This window comes from Tachysurus fulvidraco, chromosome 23 (assembly GCF_022655615.1).
Source record: "Tachysurus fulvidraco isolate hzauxx_2018 chromosome 23, HZAU_PFXX_2.0, whole genome shotgun sequence".
NCBI lineage: Eukaryota > Metazoa > Chordata > Actinopteri > Siluriformes > Bagridae > Tachysurus > Tachysurus fulvidraco.
The window spans coordinates 17,459,299-17,486,474 of record NC_062540.1 but is presented as its reverse complement, the minus strand read 5'-3'; the positions used below and the strand labels follow the sequence as shown (position 1 = coordinate 17,486,474).

The 27,176-nt window shown below is 39.2% G+C and overlaps 1 protein-coding gene across 1 annotated transcript; it reads right to left on the bottom strand.

Moving 5' to 3' along the window:
* Nucleotides 1-16,230: 16,230 nt before the first annotated feature.
* tbx18 (T-box transcription factor 18) lies at nucleotides 16,231-26,872 on the bottom strand. Its single transcript, XM_027171372.2, has 8 exons — nucleotides 26,408-26,872; nucleotides 24,779-24,962; nucleotides 24,372-24,473; nucleotides 23,864-24,035; nucleotides 23,219-23,386; nucleotides 22,260-22,324; nucleotides 20,030-20,124; nucleotides 16,231-18,730 (listed from the first exon to the last, which is right to left on the bottom strand). The coding sequence occupies exons 1-8, from the start codon at nucleotides 26,610-26,612 to the stop codon at nucleotides 18,069-18,071; spliced, it is 1,653 nt and encodes a 550-aa protein (XP_027027173.1). The 5' UTR covers nucleotides 26,613-26,872; the 3' UTR covers nucleotides 16,231-18,068.
* Nucleotides 26,873-27,176: the final 304 nt, after the last annotated feature.

The following is a 27,176-nucleotide window of genomic DNA, read 5'->3' as shown; positions in this document are numbered from 1 at the left end:
ACCAGGAAGAGCTTTGGACTGCAATTGTTTCAAACAGTTTTATACTCAAGTCTCTATCAGTTTATGGTTTATAACTTCAACAACAACAAAAAATTTTTTTAAAAAAAGAATAAAGCTAGAATGAATTTTCTGGCTACATAATTTGACCATATAGTACACATCAAAAGAAGGAAAATGATTTATAATCTCACGTACAGTGTCAACCAAATGAGAATGGGTTCAGTTTTCATTCTGGTTCCTCTCAAGCTTTCTTCCTCATATTGTCTCATATTGTGTTTTCCGTCACATCTGACTTTCATATTAGGGATAAACCGATAAATTTGTAAGGGGGGTACGGTGGCTTAGTGGTTAGCACGTTCCCCTCCAGGGTTGGGGGTTCGATTCCCACCTCCGCCTTGTGTGTGTGGAGTTTGCATGTTCTCCCCGTGCCTCGGGGGTTTCCTCCGGGTCCAAAGACATGCATGGTAGGTTGATTGGCATCTCTGGAAAATTGTCCGTAGTGTGTGAGTGTGTGTGTGAGTGAATGAGAGTGTGTGTGACCTGTGATGGGTTGGCACTCCATTCAGGGTGTATCCTGCCTCGATGCCCAAAGACGCCTGAGATAGGCACAGGCTCCCCGTGACCCGAGAAGTTTGGATAAGTGGTAGAAAATGAATGAGTGAATGAATGATAAATTCTTAAATTTTATTTTATTTCTGCTTTATTAAGCTTATGTCAGAATATCTGTTAAAAATCATATACAGCGAACTGAAGGTAGCTGATGCCAACAGATTGAATAAACCTAGTGATGTTGTGAGGGTTGATCTGGACTTTCTGACTGTAGTGTCAGGTTGAAGGACGTTGTTTAAGCTAATGGCCATCTCACACACCCGCTTCACATCCTCCACCCGCTTCATGATGTCCTGGATGGATCCAAGAGTACATTCAGCTGTAGATACACTTGACCAAGGTGTGACGCAGAGCAACACAGGAAATCCTACACAGGAAGCTACATACTGCTAGATCAGCCAAACTGTCATCCGTCCTTATCCTCCTTGACCTTTCAGCAGCGTTTGATACGGTCAACCACAAGACTATCTTATCCACCCTCAAGAGTCTTCGGATTTGCGGATCAGCTTGGGAATGGTTTGCCTCCTACCTGGAAGGACGCTCATATCAGGTAACATGGAAGGGAGTGACATCTGCTCCACGCAGACTCTCCACTGGTGTTCCACAGGGCTCAGTACTTGGTCCTCTTCTTTTCTCCTTGTATACTCACTCTCTTGGTGAAGTTATTTCATCACATGGGTTCTCTTACCACTGCTATGCTGATGACACACAACTTATCTTCTCTTTCCCACCCTCAGATGCCACAGCTTCTGACCGGATCTCAGCATGTCTGGCAGAAATTTCATCATGGATGACTGCTCATCAGTTAAAGCTCAATCCTAGCAAAACTGAACTGCTGTTCATCCCAGGTGATTCATCCCCAGGTCATGATCTTGCTATATCCTTGCACAACGATCTGATCTCCCCTTCAGCCACAGCTCGCAACCTTGGGGTAACCATGGACAATCAACTGTCCTTTTCCTCTCATGTTGCAAATGTGACTCGCTCATGTCGGTTTCTTCTCTACAACATTAGAGGGATTCGGCCATTTTTGTCCACACAGACTGCTCAGGTACTTGCTCAGTCTCTTGTCATTTCTAGACTGGATTACTGCAATGCACTGCTGGCAGGTCTACCTATGAACGCAATCCGTCCTCTGCAAATGATCCAAAATGCAGCTGCCCGGCTTGTTTTCAACCTGCCAAAGTTCTCGCATACCACCCCACTGCTGCGATCCCTCCACTGGCTTCCGGTAGCTGCACGCATCCGATTCAAAACACTGATGCTGGCCTACAAAGCCAAAAATGGACCAGCTCCCTCTTACCTCAAAGCCCTCATCATTCCTCGCACTGCACCCCGCAACCTCCGATCTACCAGCATTGCTCGACTGGTTCCACCATCTCTCAGAATAAGAGGCAAGTATACTACAAAACTCTTCTCTGTTCTGGCACCAAGGTGGTGGAATGAACTTCCCCTAGAGGTCCGGACAGCTGAGTCACTGGCTAATTTCAAGCGGCGGTTGAAGACCTACTTATTCAGGAAGCACTTCAACTAGCACTTCTTTCCTTATCTTTTGCATTTATTTAAAAAAAAAAAAAAAAAACCTTTGACACTTTTTCATTGTAACTTTGAACAAATGTTTTAAACTCATGGTATCTTAAGTATGTAACCTAGTGAGCAGAATTAATGTATTCAATGTTAGAGATTTAAGCACTTATGTACGTCGCTCTGGATAAGGGCGTCTGCCAAATACTGTAAATGTAAATGTAAATCCTTCCTACATGTCCATCAGATTATATAATTCCTCTGTGCAACAACATATCTCACTGTGCAACAATATGCTTTTATCTGTATATTTATTTAAATCTTACTTTTGTTTATATTTTTGTATATATAATCTTACTGTATATAAGTCTCTATTTTTATATTCTTTTTTCAGTGACTTGGAGCTGCGTGTTAACTAACCCAATTTCTCTCTGGAGATAAAGTATTTCTGTTTCTAATGTTCCTAGTTTTCTAGTTTCTAGAAATTTCTCTGACTTTGGACATTTTTATCGTAGCAAACAGCATAGTTCCAATCCTGCCATTCAGAAGCAATGGATAAATGAATGTTAGGTAAGATTTGGATATTTATAGTTATTATTGGAGACAAAAAGGCTGAAATGGCCAAAAGCTACACTGCATTGAACAGTTATAATTTATATATCAGTTTATTCCTAATCACTGTAGCTCTGTGAACTTCTTGCAGAGCATCTAGAGCAGTTAGCTTTATGTTTAAAGGCGTTCGGAGAAAACTAAACAAATCTGGATCTTGAAGAATTTCCCGTTTCCGCTCCTTGTGGTCAGTGCAGTCATAACACAACTTTTAGTGTGTGATGAAGCCGGCAATCCAGCACCGAAACACACACACACACACACACACACACACACACACACACACACACACACACACACACACACACACACACACACACACACACACACACACACACACAGAGGAATTAGAGTGTAATCCCTACATTTGTTTGACCTCTTAGGTCACGCCACATCCGGCTCCTCAGACTAATGATGCAATGACTGACTCTCTCTCTCTCTGTGTGTGTGTGTGTCTTTCTCTCTTATAACCTCTTATAAAAATACTGAACAAAACACCCACATATTAACATGTTATCTATTAAGACTAGACCCTGTTGTGGATTCATCTTAATAACATTCCCTGTTGCTGATGGGACCAACATGGATTGATTTTCATTAATGACGGTTATTGATCCTCATGTACAGTGGAGTGAATCTGTACTGTACACACACACTGTAATGAGTGTGTGTATGTATGTGTGGGTGTGTGTCGGTTAAAGGTCGTCCTGTGGGAGTCCGCTTATCCGCTCTCATGTCTTCTTTGGCTCTTTAGTGTGTGCTTTTAGAACAAACTCTTGGATTACAGCTGATTTATATGCAAACAGCTCTCTCACTTTGACCCCCACACACAACAGTTGCGATTGTGCAAAATAAATAAATAAATATAAAGAATTAAACTTTTAATTAATAAGCGCAAAAAATTGTAGGAAACCTGCAGCATTTTAAATTGTGATGTTGACCTTAGGGATAGGATCAGGAACGTTTCTGTGGATGTTGAATACTATAATGAATTTCTTTGTTTTCTTTCTTTGCTCTGCTTTTTATTTCTTTTGTGTGTGTCTGTGTGTGTGTGTGTGTGTGTGTGTGTGTGTGTGTTGGGGGGCTGTCATTCCAGGCACAGTGTGTGTCTCTCTGTAAATCTGTCTGTCTCAGCAGTCACCCAAGCAATAATAAACACACACACACACACACACACACACACACACACACACACACACACACACACACACACACACACACACACACACACACACACACTGACCGTAAGCTATCATGCACTGCATTCGATTCCTTCTCCCCACTGACACAAATTGTGCAAAGTCATGAAACCTTGTTGGCGTTTGTGCACTATTTAGAAATATGACTCTGTTTTTGCTCATTTGTGGTATTTTCATGTCTCCAAGTTTTACATTCTGTCCCACTACATTTTAATGCCTAATTAGTGTCATGCTATTTGTTATATTTGGCAGCTTTTAAACGTACGTTACTGTATGACATGTAATGACATGAGGTATGTTATATCTACGTATAGTTACATACCCCTTGTTGGAGTCTCGTCACACAGTCTGCACTCTGCTGGGGATTTGATCTGCATGGACGGCCAGTGACTCATGGGATTGCAGTGAATGGAGCCGCCCGGAGACCGTCACGTTTTCTTTGGACCATTGTTGTCAGTCAACTGTATGCCCGGGTCTCCATTAGTGATCATATGTAGACCAGCAGAAATGGAATTAGTGTTAAATCTGTAATGTACTCAGAAATGACTCTGACCTGTTAGTTCCTCAGGAGCTCTCGGTTGCTTAATTCTGCTCGACTACAATCTTTTGTAGAAAGTACATTATTTACATTCACATCATTTTCTGCCCAGTGTCACCTAAATGAGGATGAGGTTCAGTTCTGAGTCTGGTTTCTCTCAAGGTTTCTTCCTCATATCATCTCAGGGAGTTTTTTCCTCACCACCGTCACATCAGACTTGATCATTAGGGATAGATGTAAGAGATAAATACCAACTAAATGTTAAACTTTAAACTTTTTATTCTGTTTCTGTACTTCTGTAAAGCTGCTTTGAGACAATATGAATTGTTAAAAATGCTACAAAAATAAATAGAATTGGACTGAAATTGAAAGTCCCTGTTAGGATATAAACAGCAGCTAGAAGTAGCATTACTGTAACTCTATGTGGACACCATGATTTGGATAGCAGTCATTTCAGACCTCAGTAGTTTAAAAGACGTTAGAAACGAGCAATTTGTATTATACAAATTCAACATTTCTGCATAATTATGATCAGCCTGTTTTTACAAGAATGACAACAGAGAACGATGTTTGTTATGGTACGGAGAAACCGAAGAAAATGCCTTCTGTTCTGCAGACGTTCACATATCAGAAAACTGACACTTTTTAAGCACTCACACTGGAGACTCATAAAGTATAGAGAAGATACTTAAGTATCAAAACACAATAAAAGAAGTACAATTTTGGGGTTAATTCTGAAAATGAATTCTTGTATATTTACTTAACTACATTTCCATGGAAAAGACTTTTGCACCTTACATAGTTGTGTCCAAAAAAGAACCGGGTGCTGGTTCAGAGCTAGTGCAGCTCCGTGTAATCTGTATAAATGGAGGTTGTAATCGAGAAGGTACATAACATTATTTTATCATTAACACAAAAAAAGTTAGCCTTAGCATGTAGCTACCTGCTATCATGCGTGCTGATAACTGATCATATCGCGGTAAAGTAAAAGTGTATTAAACATTAGTATACTTAAGGTACACTATCAAATGCGCTAACAGTAGCCCCGCCCCACGCCGCTACATAAGGTATATTATCAAATGCTCTAACAGTAGCCCCGCCCCACGGCCCTACATAAGGTATATTATCAAATGCGCTAACAGTAGCCCCGCCCCAAGCCCCGCCCACATACCCTGAAGCAAGTGGTTCTTAAGTCTAGACCAGCAACGTTTTGGTGCTACATAAGAACCACTTTTCCTTGTTCAGAGCCGGTGCTTTTGGCTGTCGAAAAAGAAAGAACTGGTTTTAAATTAGGCTCCGAACCAGCACTCAGACTGCCTCGGTGGAAAATGGGCATAAGAAGCACAAAAACATTAAATTAAAAATGTGTTACAAGAAATTGCAAACCAGGATTGTTGTAATGTTATTAGATCCAATATTTGTTGTCAGTATTGATTCTTATAGTGATCTGCCTGTTTTAGCTGGTTTTTTTCAGGTCATGTGGATGGAATTGGTTTAATCCAAACCTCAGTAACACAAAATATGTTGGACCTGCTGTGTTCTGTCGTTGTAAAGTTCAGGAAGAAGCTGTTTCCATTGTGTTCCTTACAGTTTCCTCTGACTTCACTGTGAAGTAGGAAAAACTCTGATCAATCAACAATCTCTACAAACCCACTGCAGAGTCTAACATTGCCACCAAATCATACTTTCTCAGTCCTGTATGTTGAAGTATCTGCGTCCTGATTGGTTAGGATGTGATGACGTGTCTGACAGCATATGTGGATTTGTGGCAATTCTTGTTTCTATTATGAGCCCTTGGCTTGCGAGTAGCCTTTCCCTTCTCTGTAGCGTCGGCAGGCCAGTGATTGATTGACAGCTCTGTGGGCTGCAGGGGCTGTGTGGGTGGCCATGTTGATTCTATTCGGTCAGATGTAAACACTACTTGTTAACCAAGCAGATCACACACAACTCCACACACACACTCACACACACGCACACACATAAATGTCAGTATATATGAAAATATCAATAGAATGTGGAACATCCCCTAATGTGCAATCTAAAGATTGTTTATTAATATGTGTGCTGTAGAGTTAGTGAAACATTTTGGCCTGTATTGGGAATGTGTGTGTGTGTGTGTGTGTGTGTGTGTGTGTGTGTGTGTGTGTGTGTGTGTGTGTGTGTGTGTGTGTGTGTGTGTGTGTGTGTGTTTCAGGCTGCGGCTCGTTGATGTAGCTGTCATGGGAGAGTGGTCTTTAGTCCTGCAACCTTCCGGATGGATCCAGGGGGTGTTGAGCTCTTTTCAAAAAGCTAAATAAACTGAGATTTCCTCACCTACCAGACAGACAGTAAAGAATTTGTCCAGCTTTGGCACAAAACAGTCATTTGTTAAAACTATTTCTGCACTGAAATGTTATTTTAAAAACACAAAACAAATCATGTGCTTAATGTGACATACGCACATATATATATATGAATGAAGGGGAAGAATTGGAATTTCTCTTAAGTTGAGGATAAAAATCTATCAAACAGATCTATTAGTGCTGCAGAGTTCTATTAGTTCAGCTGCTGTGCTCAGTGTGTGTTAGTTTGTGTATGTAACGTGTGTGTGGGACTGTGTATGTGTGTGAGCGGCTAAGAGGCATGAGTGACCTTGAGCAAGCTTTAATCTTTCTGTATATATATATATATATGTGTGTGTGTGTGTGTGTGTGTGTGTGTGTGTGTGTGTGTGTGTGTGTGTGTGTGTGTGTGTATTAGGCATCAAGTGAAAGCCAGTTCTTAAAGTTAATGTGTTGATGGAAGCAGGAAAAATTTGAGAGAGTTGAACTGACCAAATTATGATAGAAGAATGTTTTTTTTTGTCACATCTACATTACAGCACATATCCGAACTTTGGAGGTTGGGGTCAGAGCATAGGGTCAGACATGATACAGCACCAGTGGAGCAGTGAGAGTTAAGGGCCTCGATTAAGGGCCCAACAGTGGCAGCTTGACAATGCTGGGGCTTGAAGCCTGATCCTCTTAACAACTACGTCAGAGCATGGAAGGACAACCACTAAACCGGTGACAATGTCACTGCCACTCAAGGCTCATTGTTCAGCATGTGAAGCGAAGATAGCTTGTTTGTATCGATCCCACAAAAGAGCACAGATTGCTGAAGATGTTAAGATGTCTATGATAGAAAGTGTCAGAACACACAGTGCATTTCAGTTTGCTGTGTATGAGGCTGTGTAGCCACGCTGACTATACTGAAAGCACCAACAATCTGAGCATCAGAACTGGATCATGAAGAAGGTGGTCTGGTCTAAAGAATCATATCTGCAGAAGAGATGGCACAGAGTTGCTTTGCAGAACATTCTTGTCCACTGTTTTTTAATAACTCACTTCTTGGGTGCACAAGACTTTAAATGTCTGTGAAGGAATACAGCGAAGGTTGAAGTCAAAGGCTTCGAGTCAAGAACAAGACATTAACTTTACAGAAGTTGTGTTAATAAGAAAAAGAATCACACACCGATGTTCCATGTAAAAAACGTATACCATATGTACCGTGATGTAGCGTCGCTAATTATGAGATGATAATTTCAGAAATGGGTTTGTAAAAAATGTTTCAGTACTTTTAGTACACTATAAAAACATACCAGTGTTATTTTTAGATTGAAAAGTTATCTACAGTAAGATGCTAGATTCTCTGACTGCTTCTGACTGTTCGTTTGTGCTTTGGTGCTTCGCAGAGAGATTTCACACGGTGCATGTGACAGCTCAATCGCTCATTACGATCTTGGGGATAATTTTAGTAGTGTTAAATCCCAGCTGGTCAAATGCTCACACACAGACACATGCTCATGTCGAAACATGGACAGTGAAATGCTGCTCTAGTAATATGAGTCTTATAGCAAATGTGAACACTTGATGAACAAACAGGTGCATATACCCACACACACACATATATACACACACACACACACATACACACATATACACACACACACACATACACACATACACACATACACATGCATGCATGTACACACTTGATCCTACTGAAGTTTTATCTACTACTGACACTATATCCAACTGCCCTGATAATTATTTGTTAAGTTAACCAGCAGTGGAGACATTTCAAATTGTGCAAGACAGTTAATCACCAGGGTTGAAGTCTTACAGGACACCAAACCGAACCATGTTAAAAAGAACAAACCCTAACGCTGAGCATCACCTTCTGTCACCTTGTATCTTCTAACAAAAAATAACCACCCACATTTACTGCACATTCTCAAAATAGTGAAAAAATGACAATATTTCAGTAATAAAACTTCATAAAAATCTATGAGGAAAACCAAAGAACTTTCTGGAAACCCACAGGGATGTGGGAGAACATGCAAAACTCCTCTCGGACAGTAAGCCAAGCTTGGGATCGCACCAAAGACACCTGCCTGGATTTGATCTAGTAAAATGGTCTAGATTTAAATAAACCAATGTGACCTTTAATGTTAAGCTTAACTTTAATCCTTTTTTTAATTTCAGCCGATTCTTGCAAGCAAATCGTCTCCGATCGACACATTTATAGCCACGCCTGCTTTCTACAGCTTTCTCTCTTGTGTCATGTGTCCGTTCTTTTTTTTGTTCACTCCCATCATCGTCCTGCTCTCCCTCTCTCAGCTGACATAGTGATCATGGTCGGTGTTTCATCGGGTCTTTGGGCTTCTCAATTCTCCTGAGATTGATGTTGTGTGTGGGTTATAAATGACAGCACTAAGTCTGGCCATAGCATGGAAGGTTGGGGTGATGGGGTGAGGGAGGGTGGGGTGTTGGTGTTTCATGGGGGTGGGGGGTTCACTTGCTGTCTACATTCTGCTGCTAATAAGACTAGAGAAGTGTGTGTGTGTGTGTGTGTGTGTGTGTGTGTGAGAGAGAGAGAGAGAGAGAGAGAGAGAGAGAGAGAGAGAGAGAGAGGCGTGAGGGGGTGAAAAAGGGTGTCACTATTTATGCTGCGTGCGAAAGACAAATTGCCCTTACTGTCACCTCCCTGCTCCTCCTCTCCCTCCCACCGGGTGTGTGGAAGTTCTACTGATTTCTTCTGGAAGCTAAGCGACCGACCAGACTGACTAAAACCGGCACAATTCTAAAAAACACAGCCTGCTGAACAGAACATAATGTAATACTAAATAATATGTGTGTGATAATAAGTTTCTGGACAGTTAAAAAGAGCTGAGTCGGCTTTTAATTTGATTTGTAATCCAGTTTAAACCCCTGGCAAGGCCATCATCATCCAGGACATTTATAGAAGATATCGAGTTCAGCAGGAGACACACTTTCATGTATACTGATGTTACAACTGATGGGATCACTGGCGCATAATGATTTTTATTTATTTATTTATTTTATTATGATTCCATTAAACTTCTTTAACTCTTTCTTGGACATTTGGCTTTTTTGTTGATCCTCATTAGTTGATCCCCATAATAAACAACAACCACAAACAGATATTGATTGATTGATTGATTGATTGATTGATTGATTGATTTAATATGGCATGATTATTGAAATCTCTATTGTGTTTAGTCAGAGTAGTTGCCAGGTTCATATTAATACACTTTTTCTAATATGCTATGAATCATTCTCAGGAACGTTTCTAATAGATTTGCCACATAAACACATTAAAAAAGAAAATATGTATTTTTTATACTGTGGAGGTTTATATCATCTGAGTTTTATCATTATCTTTTAAATCGTCCATCAAGGAAAGCTGTATTACATAAGTCTTCAGGTATGTAGCTGGAGACGTGGACCTGGATCTTTGGACCATGATGATTCAGTAAAGTTAATATATTTGTTAATAACTTTATAGTTTAATATTATTACTTTGTTTGCCAAATAAAGAAAATAAACAAATATAATTGTATGATTTTAATTATGTCAGTGAACAAAAGACAAACTGATACTGAATTTTTTTCAACTGAAGCTTTTACTCTGTAGGAGAATAAAACATATTTACGCTAAATCATTTCTGTCTTGGAGATTTCCACAATGCATCATTCATTCTCGGAAGATTTCGTAAGTCAGGTTAAACATCGAATAGCAGAAAAAAAAAGTTTCTGGAAAAAAGAGGACATCTGTTTCCTAAAGCTGCAACTCAGTCCTCATTAGATAGGAGGTGAGAAATAGAATATAGAATATATATACGTCAGAATACGAGAGAAATAGAAGAGTCTTTTTCCAGATCCTTGTTGGTTTTATTTATTTATTTATTTATTTATTTATTTATTTATTTATTTATTTATTTATTTATTTATTTATTTTTAAGATTGTGCTGTTAGAACAATGGCAGTTTGTAAAGCAGACCACATCCTAAAGCAGACCACATCCTTCAGGATGACCGTATATGCAACCAGCTCCATTAATCACCACACTGGAAGGGTTTGATGACAAAGATTAAAAGAGTGTAAAAGATACCAGTGAGCCTCAGATTACTGCAACTGTCATCAAATACCTACCAGGACACACACCCTGAGTTCATCCGTCTCACCGACACACCAGCACTTTACCCGGACATGCGCACACATACACACACGATGCTTCCACTTGTCCTCTCACACTGCTGTGAATTATTTTCCTGTCAGTTTTTTTTTCTCTGAGAGACCAGCTGTGATTCACATGGCCTCAATGCACTCTCTTATAACATTACTTTCTTTCCTTTCCTTTCCTTTCCTTTCCTTTCCTTTCCTTTCCTTTCCTTTCCTTTCCTTTCCTTTCCTTTCCTTTCCTTTCCTGCAAAAAGGTTAGCCAGGACTGTCACAGTGAAATGTTTAATATTAAAAAAAAATTAAGTTACACTTCAGTAAATTTGTTTATTAACCACCATGTTGGACATTTAGCTTCTCACACACCTTAAGTCATATAAATGCCATTATTATAACCACTATCTTCGTCCTAAATAAATGAAACACCTTTTGCTGCAGATCATACTGTCCATGGGGTGGAGTCAGATCTGATCGAGCTCCGCCCACCTGTTTGGAGTCGAGTGGGCGGAGACACCTCAGTGTGTTTCTGGATGAGTGTATAATGTATTGAATTATGTTCTTTGTGCTGTATGGATTAGGATGATAGCGGGCCAGATCTAGCTCCACCAGTTGGATGTTTCCTTCTATAGCAAAGTTCTGAATCATATCAGATCATTTCTAAGATTTAAATGTAATGTTTTTTTTAAAGTGACAGTTTATATAAAGTTTTAAAGCCATTCCAGAGTTTTCTTTAATTTAGGGTCCAGCCAGAAGAGAATGATTCAGCAGCAGGGAGTCAGTTGGGGGTCTTGGGAAGAATTAAGTCTTGTCTGTGTTTTCATTGCAACTAAACGTCATCTCGATTGAAAATACTTAAAAAATACAAAATACTCTGTTGAAATGTTGTGTTATTCTATTTTTAACAATGACCAAGGTTTATAACTTTCAGAACATTGACATAAAATTGATATAAAAGTATTCACATTTTCTGCTAATCTGCCTGAATTACTTTTACTTTTGCCCGACTTTTACTGGCCGGGTGTCGTGTGTAGTGTAGGACAAACGTCAGCACTAAATGCTGCACCACGTGTGTTTGAGCTGCAGACTTTCAGCACCTCAGTGTGTTTAGAGGAGAATGCTAAGCATTCAGCTCTGTCAAATAGGCTTCTACATCACATGACACGTCATAGAGGGTACGTTGCCTACATACTGACTACGGCTTTTTGTATTGTACGTGTGACAAACTAGCGTCTTATCATCTCTTTTGTGTTTGTGTTACCTCAGTATTTAAGTCAAATGGAAATATGAAAAAAATAACACTATTGTACCAGTAATACTAGTACAGTAGTCGTGTCCTGTATATAAATGTGATTAAAAATGTATTTCCGAATACACAACACCTTAATGAAAGTAGGAGTGGAATAATGTCATAAGATTTTCACATATTAATACGTTGATGTTAAACATAAATACAAAAATCTTCAAAAAATGATTCTTTCATTCTTTCTTTATTCATAAATGATTGCATCTAATTATTCAGTTATTCGTTCATTTATTTGTTCCTTCATGCCGTACATCCGTCCACAGTCCGAAAGAGAAACACGAACTCAAACGGCTGAAGATAAAACACGTCATTTCCCTAAATAGTTTTCAACAATTTGCTTTCCACAAAGTGCATGAAGTGACTCCATCACCTCAGTCAGGACTTTATGCTCAGTCATGAGGGACTCCACCACTACACCATGACATGTGTCCAGGAAGCATGAAGCAGAAAACACAGGCTCTACTGTAATACGTTTGTATTAGTCATACGTTAAAGAAAGGAGGAAGCAGACGAGCTGCCGGCGTGGACTTGAACCGAGCTCTTTGAGAGTATTTGTGGCTAAATTGTGGATCATTTGCATTATGTAACACACCAGGAGACACTCGGGTGAATACGTCTGAATAACTGTGACTATATGATGTGGCTTGTAGTTTATGCTGATGTTAATACACTATGATTGACAGATGAGGCACTATTACAGAATATTAATATGAATTATTTATTATGAACTGATGTGAACTTGTGCATGAAGGCTAGTTTTTGGCAATAAAGAAAAAAAGCACTTTCAGTGTAATCTACAGACGAAGGAAAGATGTTCATACAGTACATTTTATTCTGTGAAGCAGAATAAATAATTTGCCATAAAACATTTCCATTGTACATTTAGAAGACGCTCGTAACCTGACCGACTTTTTTTTTTTAAGTTCATTTTATACAGCTCAGTGTTAAGGGCCTTGCTCAAGGGCCCAGCACTGGTAGCTTAGTGGACCTGGGATTTCAAGCTCACAACCTTCCTATCAGTAATCCAACACATTATCCACTAACCCTAACTCTCTCTGTAATAAAACAAATAGGCAGCTTGTCAGAAAACCTACTGAATCTTAACACTGGAAACTCCATGCAGAAATCTCCCAGTAGAAAACATATCAATGATCAAACACAAGTTTTGAGTGTTATCTTAATATTAATATAGAAATAACCTCAGAATGAACGTAATAATATAAACCTTACAGACAGTAAGTATTGTAGATATTTAATCAATACCTTCTGACCAATCAGATTTCAGCCCTTGGTGTTCTTTAATTACTGATTACACACACACACACACACACACACACACACACACACACACACACACACACACACACACACACTGTATCTATATATATATATATATATATATATATATATATATATATAGATATAGATATATATATATATATATATATATATACTGTGTGTGTGTGTGTATATACATATATATATATATATATATATATATATATATATATATATATATATATATATATATATATATATATATATATATATATAAAAATAACGGCTTAATGTCTGGCTCATTATCAGTACATTTGTGAACATTAACACTTTAAGGCTAGCAGGTGCACTGGAGAAATGTGTGTGTGTATGTGTGTGTGTGTGTGTGTGTGTGTGTGGTCAAGCTATCACCTGTTATTCAGATTCAGCAAGCCAGTCATTCCTCTGTTCTAAAATAAAATAACCCCCCCATCATGCAGTAACCCCACTCACCTTCCTTTATAAGAAGCACCCCACTGGCAGTCAGAAGTCACAATATTCCTCACACCAACAAACAAGTCTCATGTGTGATTAGATATGACATTATCGTCATTTTTCTACATTAAACAATAATCAATAAACTAACATTTTAATCGGACATGATGGATCAATGACTTATTTCCAGTAATGCCATGGACACACAAACAAACAAACACACACACACACACACACACACACACACACACACACACACACACACACACACACACACACACACACACACACACAAACACACAAACACACAAACACAAACACACAACACAGAGAAACCTTTATGTTCACTTGTGTAATTTCACACTAGTTTTTATTTATCAGTGGAACACCGATGACCGCTGCTGACCGCTGCTGACCGCTGCTGACCGCTGCTGACCGCTGCTGACCGCTGCTGACCGCTGCTGACCGCGGCCTCAGTTTGAAAAGGTGAAGTGCTACAATAACGGATGAGGGCAGACAAAAGATATAACATAATATAACAAAATTAGAAAACTTACAAAATACTTAAATGTTTCCAAATCTCTCTGAACCGAGTGAAATGGAGTGCACATTACCATCATGCTAGCAGTAGACATTTGATGCAGGCCTGTTGTACCCTTTTTTATGAACCCACGCCTGACTTAGACTATATCATTAGCTTGATCAGGGTTTGATTATTTTGGTCTTATAGCTCACTGCTATTGATTGGTTCAGATTGGTCAGAGGATGTTAAGTTATTTTCTATAACAACAATTTGGACAAATAATGCTTTATTTCAAATACATTATTAATTCTAACTGTAAACAAAAATTAGTCATGGTATGATTAGGTATGACGGATGAACCGATTTATAGAATGTATCTAATATCAATATCACATTTTCTTTGAAAAGATGTTTAAAGAGTCTCCTGTGTCGGTGCTTTGTAACAGCCGGAGAAAAGTCTTTATGGTTAAACATTTAAACATTTAACGCTATATATATATTTCCTTCACTTTATTTTCCAGTGAAGAAAAAACTTGTATGACTTATGACATGAGTAATAACAGGAAATTATGTTCCAGCATTAAACAAATAAATAAATGGAAATGAATGTAAATTGTAAACCTTGGCAAACTGCTATGGGGTGGAATAAGTGGAATAAATCACTTCGGGACATGCTGTAATAGAAAAATGATTAAGTACTGAATCAAAATGCTTTTCATTGGCTCACATCACACCATTCTGTTGTTGTTTATTTTTCTATAAGAACATGCCACTGGATGTTTTCTTTACTTAAATCAATGATACCTGCTAACCCTACCTTTCAAGACTTATTGACAAGCATCAATACATTTTATTTGGTTTGCTCTGCTTTCAACCTCATTTTATACACCTGTGCAATTGATGGGCTAAGGTCCTTCCACATGATCCCAGCACTGACGGACCTGGGATTCAAACCCGCAACTTTCCAATTACCTTCACCGCTAGATTACCACATCCCCACAAACAGCAATGTGTGCTAAACATTTGCCTTATGAAACACTTCTAGGACTTTTAGGTCGATGTCTGCTATATTACTCACATTTGCATTTATCGCATTTGGCAAACAGTCTTATCCAGAGCAGCTTACACCAGAGCTTTGACTAGAGCTCCATCAACGCATACATCAATACTGGTTCAAGAGGACAGGGAATAGGAACAACATCAGTCTATAAAACTCTACTACTTCATTTAGTTTTAGTGTGACGCACTGTTGTATAACTCTCAGAAGTCAAACACTTGGAGAAACCAGAGGTTTCATAAGACTCTTAAATCGAGTCCCAATAGTATGTATACACTTGTGGTGTCTGCTTTATCACTGTATCACCGTCATTCCATTACATTTTAATACCCTCTCATTATATACAAATCCCTGTTTGATTACTATGCAATAACGTATTTATACATATATACTGTAGTTCTAGCTATATAAATATTTACATGCTTATTTATACCTATTCATCATTCACAATAACTGACATTTATTACTACCTCTATTTTATTTTATTTATTTTTTTACTTTTTGGTCTTATTTCAATTCTTAGAATTGTAGCTTGCAACAAACTTAAAAAAAAGGTTCAGCTAAAGATGGAGTGATTAATATAATGCTTTATTATTCATTTATAGACTCATCCACCTTCAAGAAGAACTTTATCCTGGTCAGATGCGAGCGGACGTTATGTGTGAGTTGGGAATTCACTCTGGATGTAGTGTATTACACACACACACACACACACACACACACACACACACACACACACACACACACACACACACACACACACACATACATATTCACACACTAATTCACACCTATGGACAATTCAGTCTGCCGATCCATATAATGGTAAACAAGGTGAGAACATGTGAAACAGGCAATAACGATGCCAACAATACGCACTGATGATGGTAAAAAATAACTTAATATCTGATAAAAACATTTAAATTCTATAGAGATTTTCTTCATTGGGATTGTGTTTTATTTACACATACTGTATGTCATGACCTTGTCGGACAGTGATGGCACACACACGCACACACACGTAATATGTTGTACAATTTGCATATATTTTATTTGGCTCAATAAGATTTGTTTGTAATTCCCTGGCCAAAAATTGTCCAAAGTGTCACTTAAACATCAAAGATAAAAAATAAAAAAAAAAGATTGCCGTAAGTGCATGAGTGAAATTGTCCGATACATTAATATGAATCTTTTCATTATTTATATAGAATCCCTTTTAAAAAATCAGACATATTAAAGCTAATACAGTATGTCTGTTAGAGGAAAAAAATAAACTGTGTTTGAATAACTGAAGCTTTAACTTTTCAGCTCCAGTTTACTGGTACTAAAAACTGACCCAGGCTAACCTAAGAAGCCTGGTGGAGGTTGCCAGAGTGTGCATTTCTAAGTGTATGAGTGCTAAACACTGCTATGGCCTATATTTCTAAATCGTCTCAGTAGAGAAGTACAGATCAAATTTCCACATTGCAGCTTTAATAAAAAAGGGCCAAAGTTTTTTTTTTTTGCTCACTGTTGCTTTACCTTTCCAATTTCAGCTTAAGCCCCATAAACTATGATGCTAGCTGGAAGTCATTCAGGCCATAAGCAGTGGAGTCGCTAAATCTGGGCATCCGACTCTAAACCCCATACAGACTACTGCTGATTTCCTGCTTGCAAGCTCTGTTAATACCAAAAAAGTACCAAAGCCACTGGCAGCCAAAGCTCAAAGCTCGGTTCCAGTGGGACTGCTCGTTTTATTTGTTTCCTAACTAACAGCCCGGTTATGCTGTGACGCTGGTCGCCTCCTTTTTCTGGTCTCGCAGGCTCCCAGCTGCTCAGTTCGGAAGGAGCTAATTCGGATTCTGGGTCAGCTCATACCATGAGTCTCTCTCGGAAACTCGCTAGGATAAATAGGCACTGTTCGCTGTACTAAAAGTACGGAGAAGGCAAATTTTGGCATCTAGTTCTGGGAGGCTACAGTATGTCTGAAAAGTGTGTGTATGTTTGTGTGCTGTAAAGAGAGACAGAAATGCTCTCCAAACTTATAAAGTCAGATATAAAGGCAGATGTGGTGTCCAGTCTTGTTCTGCCTGTGTTCAGCTCTGGCCTATTTGACAGCAGAATTGTTTCATAGATAGACACCCACACTTGAACCATTTAAAGTCCATTTAAATCTCATGGCTGTCAGTGTGTGAGTTTTTTACTGGATGCAGAAGCCAGTAGGAGATTTGAACACTCACTTATTTGAAGTTCTCAGTGTAGTCTCCAGATAATGCTAGAAACAGTAGACACTCTCATCCTTTGGCTTTCTCGATCCATAAAATACTGTCCTTAGTACCACATGGGACGTCATTCCTTACCTTAGTCAACAATCGCATAGAGCTGTCCAATAAAAAGAGCACTTAGAGACCTCCAGATTGTTCTGGCCACCTGTCTGTGTCCATTTCATGGTGGGGAGGTCGAAGTTCACAGATCAAGCCATGTGGGCAGTGACCTGAGAGGTGGAACTTGTCAGCCCTAATGTCCGTGAATCAAAGAGAGATTGCTGACTCCCACTGAGCATGTGCAGACCATCCACAGGGGACAGAACGTGCCTGTCTGTCAAAGTACCGCTTGGGGATGAGCCCAGGACCGAGCTCTGTGTGGCAGCCATCTTTTCTGGACTAGCAGCCAGTCGTGGTGAGGTGGAAAAGTTGTATCCATAAAGGCCGTATGGACTATGGAGACGAAAGCCATTGTACGAACTTGGTGCGCTCTGATTGGTGGAGAAGGCATTGTGAGCAGGGCTGGGCATGAAATACTGGAGCTGGGGGGCGTGACCAGGCATACCAGGGATTTGGATTGGAAGGCCAGTCTGTGTGCAGGAAAACGTTTCTCCGTCTGAGCCGCCCACATAAGCAGGGTTTCTGGTGGAGGAAAAGGCGTCGGCTGCAGGGCTGGCCAATCGGCTGTACGAGTCTGCAGTGAGGGGCGTGGCGAATCGGTGAAGAGGATGGCTGCTTCGACTGCAGGCTGAGTAGTCACACACAGACCCCGCCCCTGTGGCCAGGTGAAATGCTGGGGAGGAGCATGGTGATGTAGAGAGTAAGTGTGTGTGTGCTGAAGACCCAACCACTCCATGAGAGCCTGTTGCACCTACATAACACACACATACACACACATACATTACACCTCAGATTGAACAGTAACGATCAAATGACAGTAGCAGAACGAGTAGATCTTTTAAATAACGTGTTTACATTAAAATTCGCTCAGAATTGTTTAAAAAAGTGCTGAATTGTCCTGCGGTTTATGTTGAATAGTTCTGGCTTTATACCGTACGTGACCGGAGATGGAAGATCACATGATCAAAAACTATTTACAAAGCTCCTAGCCACACTCACCATGACTACATCATTTTAAATGTGCACCACCCGTGCACCAGTTTAGATCCATCATAAACAAAGCAGCTGTTGTTCTGTCAAATCCACACAACAAACAAATTCTTAGGAACCTTATATTATGATCTTAACCACTAAATCACTGGCAATGCATCTGCACAAGCAACCTTGCCAATTTATTTACATTATATGCAGCTACTGAATAATTCAGAGCTGCTACAGAATCCAATCCAGAAGAATAGGTTCTGCTGCGAGAGAGCAACTCTGCATTACTGTTTGTTATTAAATGGTTTATTTTGATAGGATTGTGGATTCATGCCTTGTTTATGTGCAGTGAGTAGAAATGATCTTTTATATGATCATAAATGGGATAAAAGAAGATTATATATTATGACATATTTCCACTCTGCTCAAAACACACACACATGCACGCACACACACATGCACACACACACATGCACGCACACACACATGCACACACACACACACACACACACACACACACACACACACACACACACACACACACACACACACACACACACACACAAATGCACAAACACAAATAAACGCACACACACAAATACACACACACGCACAAACATGCACACACACACACACACACACACACACACACACACACACACACACACACACACACACACACAAATGCACAAACACAAATAAACGCACACACAATCATACACACACAAACACACATGCACAAATACACACACACACACACACACACACACACACACACACACACACACACACACACACACACAGTAAACACACACAAATGCACACACACACACAAATGCACACCCACACACACACATACATGCATGAATGCACATACACATAAAGGTATTTATGGGTGCATTTCTATCTATCTATCTATCTATCTATCTATCTATCTATCTATCTATCTATCTATCTATCTATATATATATATATATATATATATATATATATATATATATATATATCACAGTAAAATAATCACTCATGTGATTTGTTCACTCCTGGTATATCCTCAATAATCACTCACCTTGCTTGGTCATTCCTGGTATATCTTCAAATGTCAGCGTTCTAAGTGAAGGCCTCCAGAAAGCGTACGACTCCACCAGAGCCTCCAGACCCATCCTGCAAAGTTACAGCACTTAGATGGCATTGTACAGAGAGTCATCTTTAAACTCGGATTAGATACACAGATTTAATAATACCCACGCAATTAAGTAAACTACCGTGCTGTTGAATTCTGACAGTCGCACAACCTGATAGTTTGAACGATTTCTTTGTAATTGGTTACGGTTTCTATGGCAACAAGTCTTCAACATCAGCTACGGAAAATAACGAACATATTTTTCTTGTTATTTAACAAAGAAAAATGGTTGATGTGACTTGTGATGGCTGGCAGTCTTTTAGAGAGATAAGTTCATGCTTTTCTGGTTGCTCGGGAACATGACAAGCAGTGGGTGTGGGTTTTTTTTGTTTTGTTAACAGGAACACACAGTATTAATTATGACTACAAACGTTTGCCTTTGACGCAAACTGTTCATGAATAATAAATGAAAAATTTATTTACAAGAATTGGCAAATTGCTTTGGTGTAAGAGGAACAGCAGATGTTATGAAGTGTTGATAAGGGAAAATAATCAGCACTGGGCCGTGTCCCATCACCCCGTTGTCGATTATTATTTAATGTGAGGCACAATTTTGAAGGAGACCAAAATAATAATAAATAATAAATTAATTATTAATGCTTAACACTGTTTAATGCAACCGTAATCTTATATTATTGCTTTCATTCCAGTGCAAGTTTTATATTGTATATAACTGTGTATTTGACAAATAAAAAGCCATAAATCACGCTGTATAACATAACTGTCGGCAAACATAAAATTACAATATTAAAGAAACAGATCTGTACAACAGTTCCAAGAATAGTCGCTGGCTGCCATTACTGAGCGTCCAACCCTGGCAGCCATCTTACTCCGGGCCCCTTTTCTTATCACCATGCTTTTGGCTGTATTCAGGTAATGAAGAACATAAAGTGTGTGTTTGTGTGTGTGTGTGTGTGTGTGTGTGTGTGTGTGTGTGTGTGTGTGTGTGTGTGTGTGTGTGTGTGTCAGCAGGTATTTCTGCATGGCTGTAATTATTTTCACACGGTAGAGGATCAGACATAGAGTGCAGGAAGCCACAGTTAAAGCTTTATGAGGAGAGAGAAAGAGATGGAGAGAGGGTAGAGGTAATGACGGCTCTCGGCGCTCCTCGTTAGCATGGCCGTTACGCTACCTCAGTGCCACTCAGGCGATAACTCGCACAAGATGTCTCGACTTGTTTCGACCCCAGGGTTTTATCAGACGTGCCGCCCGAGGTTCTCGGCAGCTCGGTTTGTTTAGCGAGCTCCTTAATTTCTCTTCTAATCATGCAACAGGAGGCTGTCAAGGAGAGAGGACGAGGAACGGATGTAGGGAGGAAGAAGAGAGAGGAGTGGAGAGGAGAGGAGTGGAGAGGAGAGGAGAGGAGAGGAGAGGAGAGGAGAGGAGAGGAGAGGAGAGGAGAGGAGAGGGGGTGGTGCACATGGTCTGGTGTTATTCAGCAGGGTGTTAAAAACGTTCTCGTTTAAAACTAATGAGCAGAGTAAAACTCCCCCCGCTGAGACTCCATGCCAGCACCACAACCACCTTATTACTGGCCAACCTCCATTTCCTGTTTATGCGTTTATTTATTTTCCTGCTTTTATGTGAGTACTGAGATTATTTTTATTGTCTCTGAGATTTTCTTTTTTTTTCTTTTCTATTTTTCATTTTTTGCATTTAGGTTTATTTTCTTTTTTGTTGGGAGAAATAATGGGATTTATTGTGACGCTTTTTTTATTTCGGGTTTTCTATTTATTTTGTATGGACCTCGGCGGAATGTTGTTCGTCTGTCCGGTACGGCAAAAATAATTATCAGATAATCCAGTAATGCAGCCTGCTGGGTCTCAAATAACTTCACACTGACGTCAGAACGCAGAGAACACAAGCAACAAAGACTGCTTTTAAAACGTGTCTCTTAAAAATACTCCAAAACTCTATTTTTGTGGAGCTGTTTCCTCATAAAATGCAATAATGTCTGTAATAACACATTACTTACGATGTAATAACAACAACTATAATAATAATAATAATAATAATAATAATAATAATAATAATAATAATAATAATAATAAGACAATGTGTTATTCAATCTACTCAGAGTTCTCTTTATAAAATGAAAGGATCGAAGTTTCTTTACCTGTTTCTTCCAGAGTCTCTGAATCCTTTTGCAAATGGGTTTCTGTCTATTTTCAGCCTTGTAATCTGAAAACACACACACACACACACACACACACACACACACACACACACACACACACACACACACACACACACACACACACACACAGAATGACTCAAACACTTCCTAACTGACCCACAGACTGTTATGCCGAGTCCTCTGACCCACTGCAAGTGACCTGTGTCCCATAATGCATTGTGGGGGAGTTTTTTTTTTTTATAAGTCATGTTTGCAAATGCTACAAAAGCTGTAGGTGTGAGAGGGCTCGCAGCATGTGTGGGTGTGTGTATGTGTGTGTGTGTGTGTGTGTGTGTGTGTGGGTGTTGGACAAAATTTTTACCAAATGACTCAAAAAAGCAAAAAATTTTAACTCAACAAATTGTCCTAAGATACTGAAGGACACACAAGATTTACCAACAAAACATAACATTTACCAACAAAAACTAAAAAAACTAAACAAAACAAAAATGATAAGATGCTCAAGCCCACAAAGGCAACATAGGAAAATTTCACAGATTTATAGATCAGTATAGATCATCAGGATAATGAAAAATGAAAATGCTGAAGCCTACAATCCAAATCGAAATCTTATGTAGCAAAAAAAGAACAACAAAAAAACACCCTCACCGGTGAACAAAAGGAACTCCATAAGCAATGCTAAATAAATGCCTAAAATACCTTACTATTTATGGCTAGGTTGTTCTTTATGGGGTGTTTTATATTGTTTGTATTGCTGACAGATCCCAGACGTCTTTGATCTTTGGTCTTATAATAAAACTACTGCAATGAGAATTGAACGAATCGCTCTAAATGTTACCATATACAAAACTAACAATGCCGTAATAAAGCGTCCCATGGCAGGCAATCAGGCTGAAGTTCTACTGGGAGACACTGGTAATGAGTTTGGTGTTAGATACCTGTTGGTTCTGGTAGGCTGTGACAGTGGTGAACACCGTTTCGGGAAAGGAGAAGGCCTTCACGCCATCACCGGTCGGCACGGCCTTAACGGGCGAGAGCTCGTCGCCGCACTCTTTACGGATGACGTGGACGCGCGGCTGGTACTTGTGCATGGAGTGTAGAATGATCTGGAAAACATTATCCCGCGCATCCATGTTTAGAGTGGGGGAAACGGAGGAATTACCGAAGCAGTTTTCTACTTCAATAAAAACACACGTGCTCACATTTTCAAAGCCGGAGCAGGCCTTCAACCAGCTCGCCGCAGGAATGCTTTCAATTGAGTTTGTTTACAACCTTCCACATTACAACATGTTTAGGCCTTTAAAATAATTCAGCAAAACAAAATGCACACCGGGCGACAATCGCTAGCATGTGTCTTTAACAGGTATATAAAAAGAGTGGGCTGCTCTAATTATAACATTTAACCTCATTAAGATCAGAGTTGTTTCAAATAGGTATCGCTTTGTCTGTACAGCAAAAATAAAAGGAGGCCTTTTTATGGCACCTTTTCCATTTGCAGATTCTGATTCAATTATTTACATCCAAGTAACATTGAAGTGCTGCACAAACAATATAAAAATGTAGATTAGTAACAACTTGCTTACATGGCCCTGGTCGTCCAGCTCGTTATTGGTCAGTTTGAGTTTGTCGAAGCTAATGACCTGTCGCATCCAGGTCTCGCCGGAAGCGGGAGAGTCCGGGTGGATGTACACACGTGGTGGGACGGGTGAATCTGCATTTCCTGCTACCATCCACTTGGAGCTGTGGTACACGTATCTTTAAAACATTAAAGAAATCCACCAGTTAGACTCGGTCCCTCACAGAAAACAGACCTCCGGTCAACATTTGAGGAGTTGTGTGCATTTGTTTGGGCTGCATTTGTCACCTGACCTTCAGATCCTAAAGGTTACACACCCAAAAGGGCAGCCCAAAAGGGCAGTCAGAGTCATACCAATGTTACTGAAGCACCATTTGTACAGACCAGTAAACCATGTGTTTGATCCAAAATAACTGTACTTGCATCACATGTCAGTATTTCATCATGTATTATTATTTAGCTTTGTTCAGGGATAGAATATAATATAATAATTAATTAACAAGTTTGTTTTTTACCTGTAACGTTTATTGTCCACAGGTATGATGTCCATTGCGATGTAATACTGCTGATGAGGGTCCAGTCCTGTCATTTTCACTCGCATTGCAGGGAACATTCGTCTGGAATACAACATTACTGTGATTTATGATGAATAAATCATGTTAGATTTCACAAACATCAGGTGAGACTTTGTTTTAAATAATATATATTTTCCCATATTATTGCTATTAGAGTACAGTACAGGATAATTTTTTAGTAAACGAGCAGAAAAGGATTCAAATCTGACATCACTAAACGACATGCCAAATGTGACGCATGGATTTATTTTATTTTGCGTGAAAGAACACGTTGTACGCGCGTCTAGCCATTTGCTAGGTGACAGCGTTTTATGATGGTGTGTTCGTTAGCTGTGTGGTTCACCCACCTGCCTGCCTTGGTGATGATCATTTCCGTGCCGATGTCGTGGAAGCGTTTCCACAGATCCGAGCCCTGCAGCTCAACGCGCACCTCCTCTGCGGCTCGTGCGCTTGTCGGCGGCGGTGACGCGTGCACTTGAGAGCTCCGCGAGGCAGGCCGAGGACTGTCCGAGCCAACATCCTCACACTCCGCTAACACACACAGGCTTTATTATTATTATTATTATTATTATTATTATTATTATTATTATTATTATTATCATCATCATCATCATCATCATCATCATCATCATCATCATCATATCATCATCATTATTATTATTATCATTATGATCATCATCATCATCATCATCATCATCATCATCATTATTATTATTATTATTATTATTATTATTATTATTATTATTATTGCCTCTTGGGCCCAACTTCCCTGCGTCACCAAATGTATAATAATAATAATAATAATAATAATAATAATAATAATAATAATAATAATAATAATAATAATAATAATGACGTCATCGCATCACTTAATTGATTTACTGTTTTGATTTTTTCCTTCACTTTATTTAATTATTTTATGGGCATTTTCATTGTTTTATTAACACAATTTAGTCATACTCCTTTGAGCTAGTCATTAAAGTATTGATGTAAATGAACCAGAGAAAATATTTCATTAAATTGCTATTAATACCCTACTAAAAAAAGAAAAAAAAAAACAGGCATAACAATATATTTTAGATTTACTTTTACAATATATTTTAGATTTTTTTTACAGGACAAAACCACAGGCTAATATACGGTATACTTCGGGCTCGATTTGTGGTTCTTTTCTTACTTACTTATAGTTATTTACTTTCCTGTTTTCCTTTTTTTTTCAGCTAATTTGTGAGGTTGTGTGTGAGGGTGAGCTTGTAAACACACATGAGCTTGTCATATCATCCATCTTCACCAATTCTATGCTAGCTGTATAGTATTATAATAATGTCTTGTGTCTTTGTAATATAAAATTGCAAAAACTTTTTATTTTCTAAATCAATTACCTGAATAATAATAATAATAATAATAATAATAATAATAATAATAATAATAATAATAATAATAATAATAATACCTTAACAAGAATAATTAATACATGTGTTTTATAGTCATGTCCTTATTTTTTATTTCTAAGATTTTTATGGCCATGAAAAGCAGAACGAACTACAAAGAAATGACGAAATATAAAACAACTGCACATTTTCAACACACTAACATTTCTCCCGTATCTTTCTAGTTTGCTTGTCTTTGGTTATTTTATATAAAGAAACTTTTGTGAGAAACTGTTCTAGACTAAATTAACAGCGAAACATCCTAAGATTCTCTTACATCACGAATTACAGCATATAATGATTTGCTTGTATAATCTCTGAAATCTAATCTCAGAACAATGATCCCGAGGCCTGGGGTTTCATCTGCGTCTAGAGAATCAAAACACTAAACTTTAATAACTAATAATGTCTAAATAACACGCATTTTATCTTTTTTTAACAAAAATAATTTATTTAAAGTGGAATATTCCGTGTTATTTTTATTTATCCTCGAAGTGTCTTTTGTTTCCAAAATGCCAAAACTCAAGTTTTACTGCAGAAACTTACGGGACGCGTCACAGTCGGTGTCACAGTTGCGTCCGCCGCCGTACGCGCTCCCAGTCAGGCTTGAGACCTCGTTTACTTCCCCAAAACAACTCTCACTATCCTCATCGTCGAGTTTTCTGCGTTTCTCCGCACCGATCAGCGCCTCCACCGAAAACGCGTGCGCCTTCAGGCTCATGGTGCACGGAGACCGCCGCTTCTCGGCCATGCTTTAAAAAACAAAACAAATACAAAGCGCATCCACTTCTGCTGAGATCAATCCGGGTCGTGATTTTTTCACCTTCAAGAACAGACATCAAACAGAAGCACGAGCCAAATGAAGCTGAGCTGTAGTTTACAAAGCGTTCACGTTTGATCTGTCAGTACGCGCGCGCAGACATCGAGAGGCAGCGACCGACACCGGTTAAAACGCCAATAACCAGGGCCTCCTGAAAGGGGCCGGACAGTCGCGTGCCAATCAACAGAGATGGAGACCAATGGGAATGCAGAGCGAAGAGAGTCGCCCTCCTCCCCTCGAGGCAGGCGTGCCGCCCTTATGTGGTAAAATGAGCAGCCACTGGGTTGCCAGATTGGACAAAAAACTAAATCAAACTAAAATTTCGTCTGGCGTACATTATGCTGTTTAGATTCAGAAAGTTTGTAACCGAGTAACTATTTGCCATAGTTTAAAGCGAATTGGGAACGTTAAACGATCTGCATGGTTGGAGAAATTAATTGTGATATGGCAACCCGCAGGGCTGAGTGCACTATCACTCCTCAGCAGTGAGCTCGG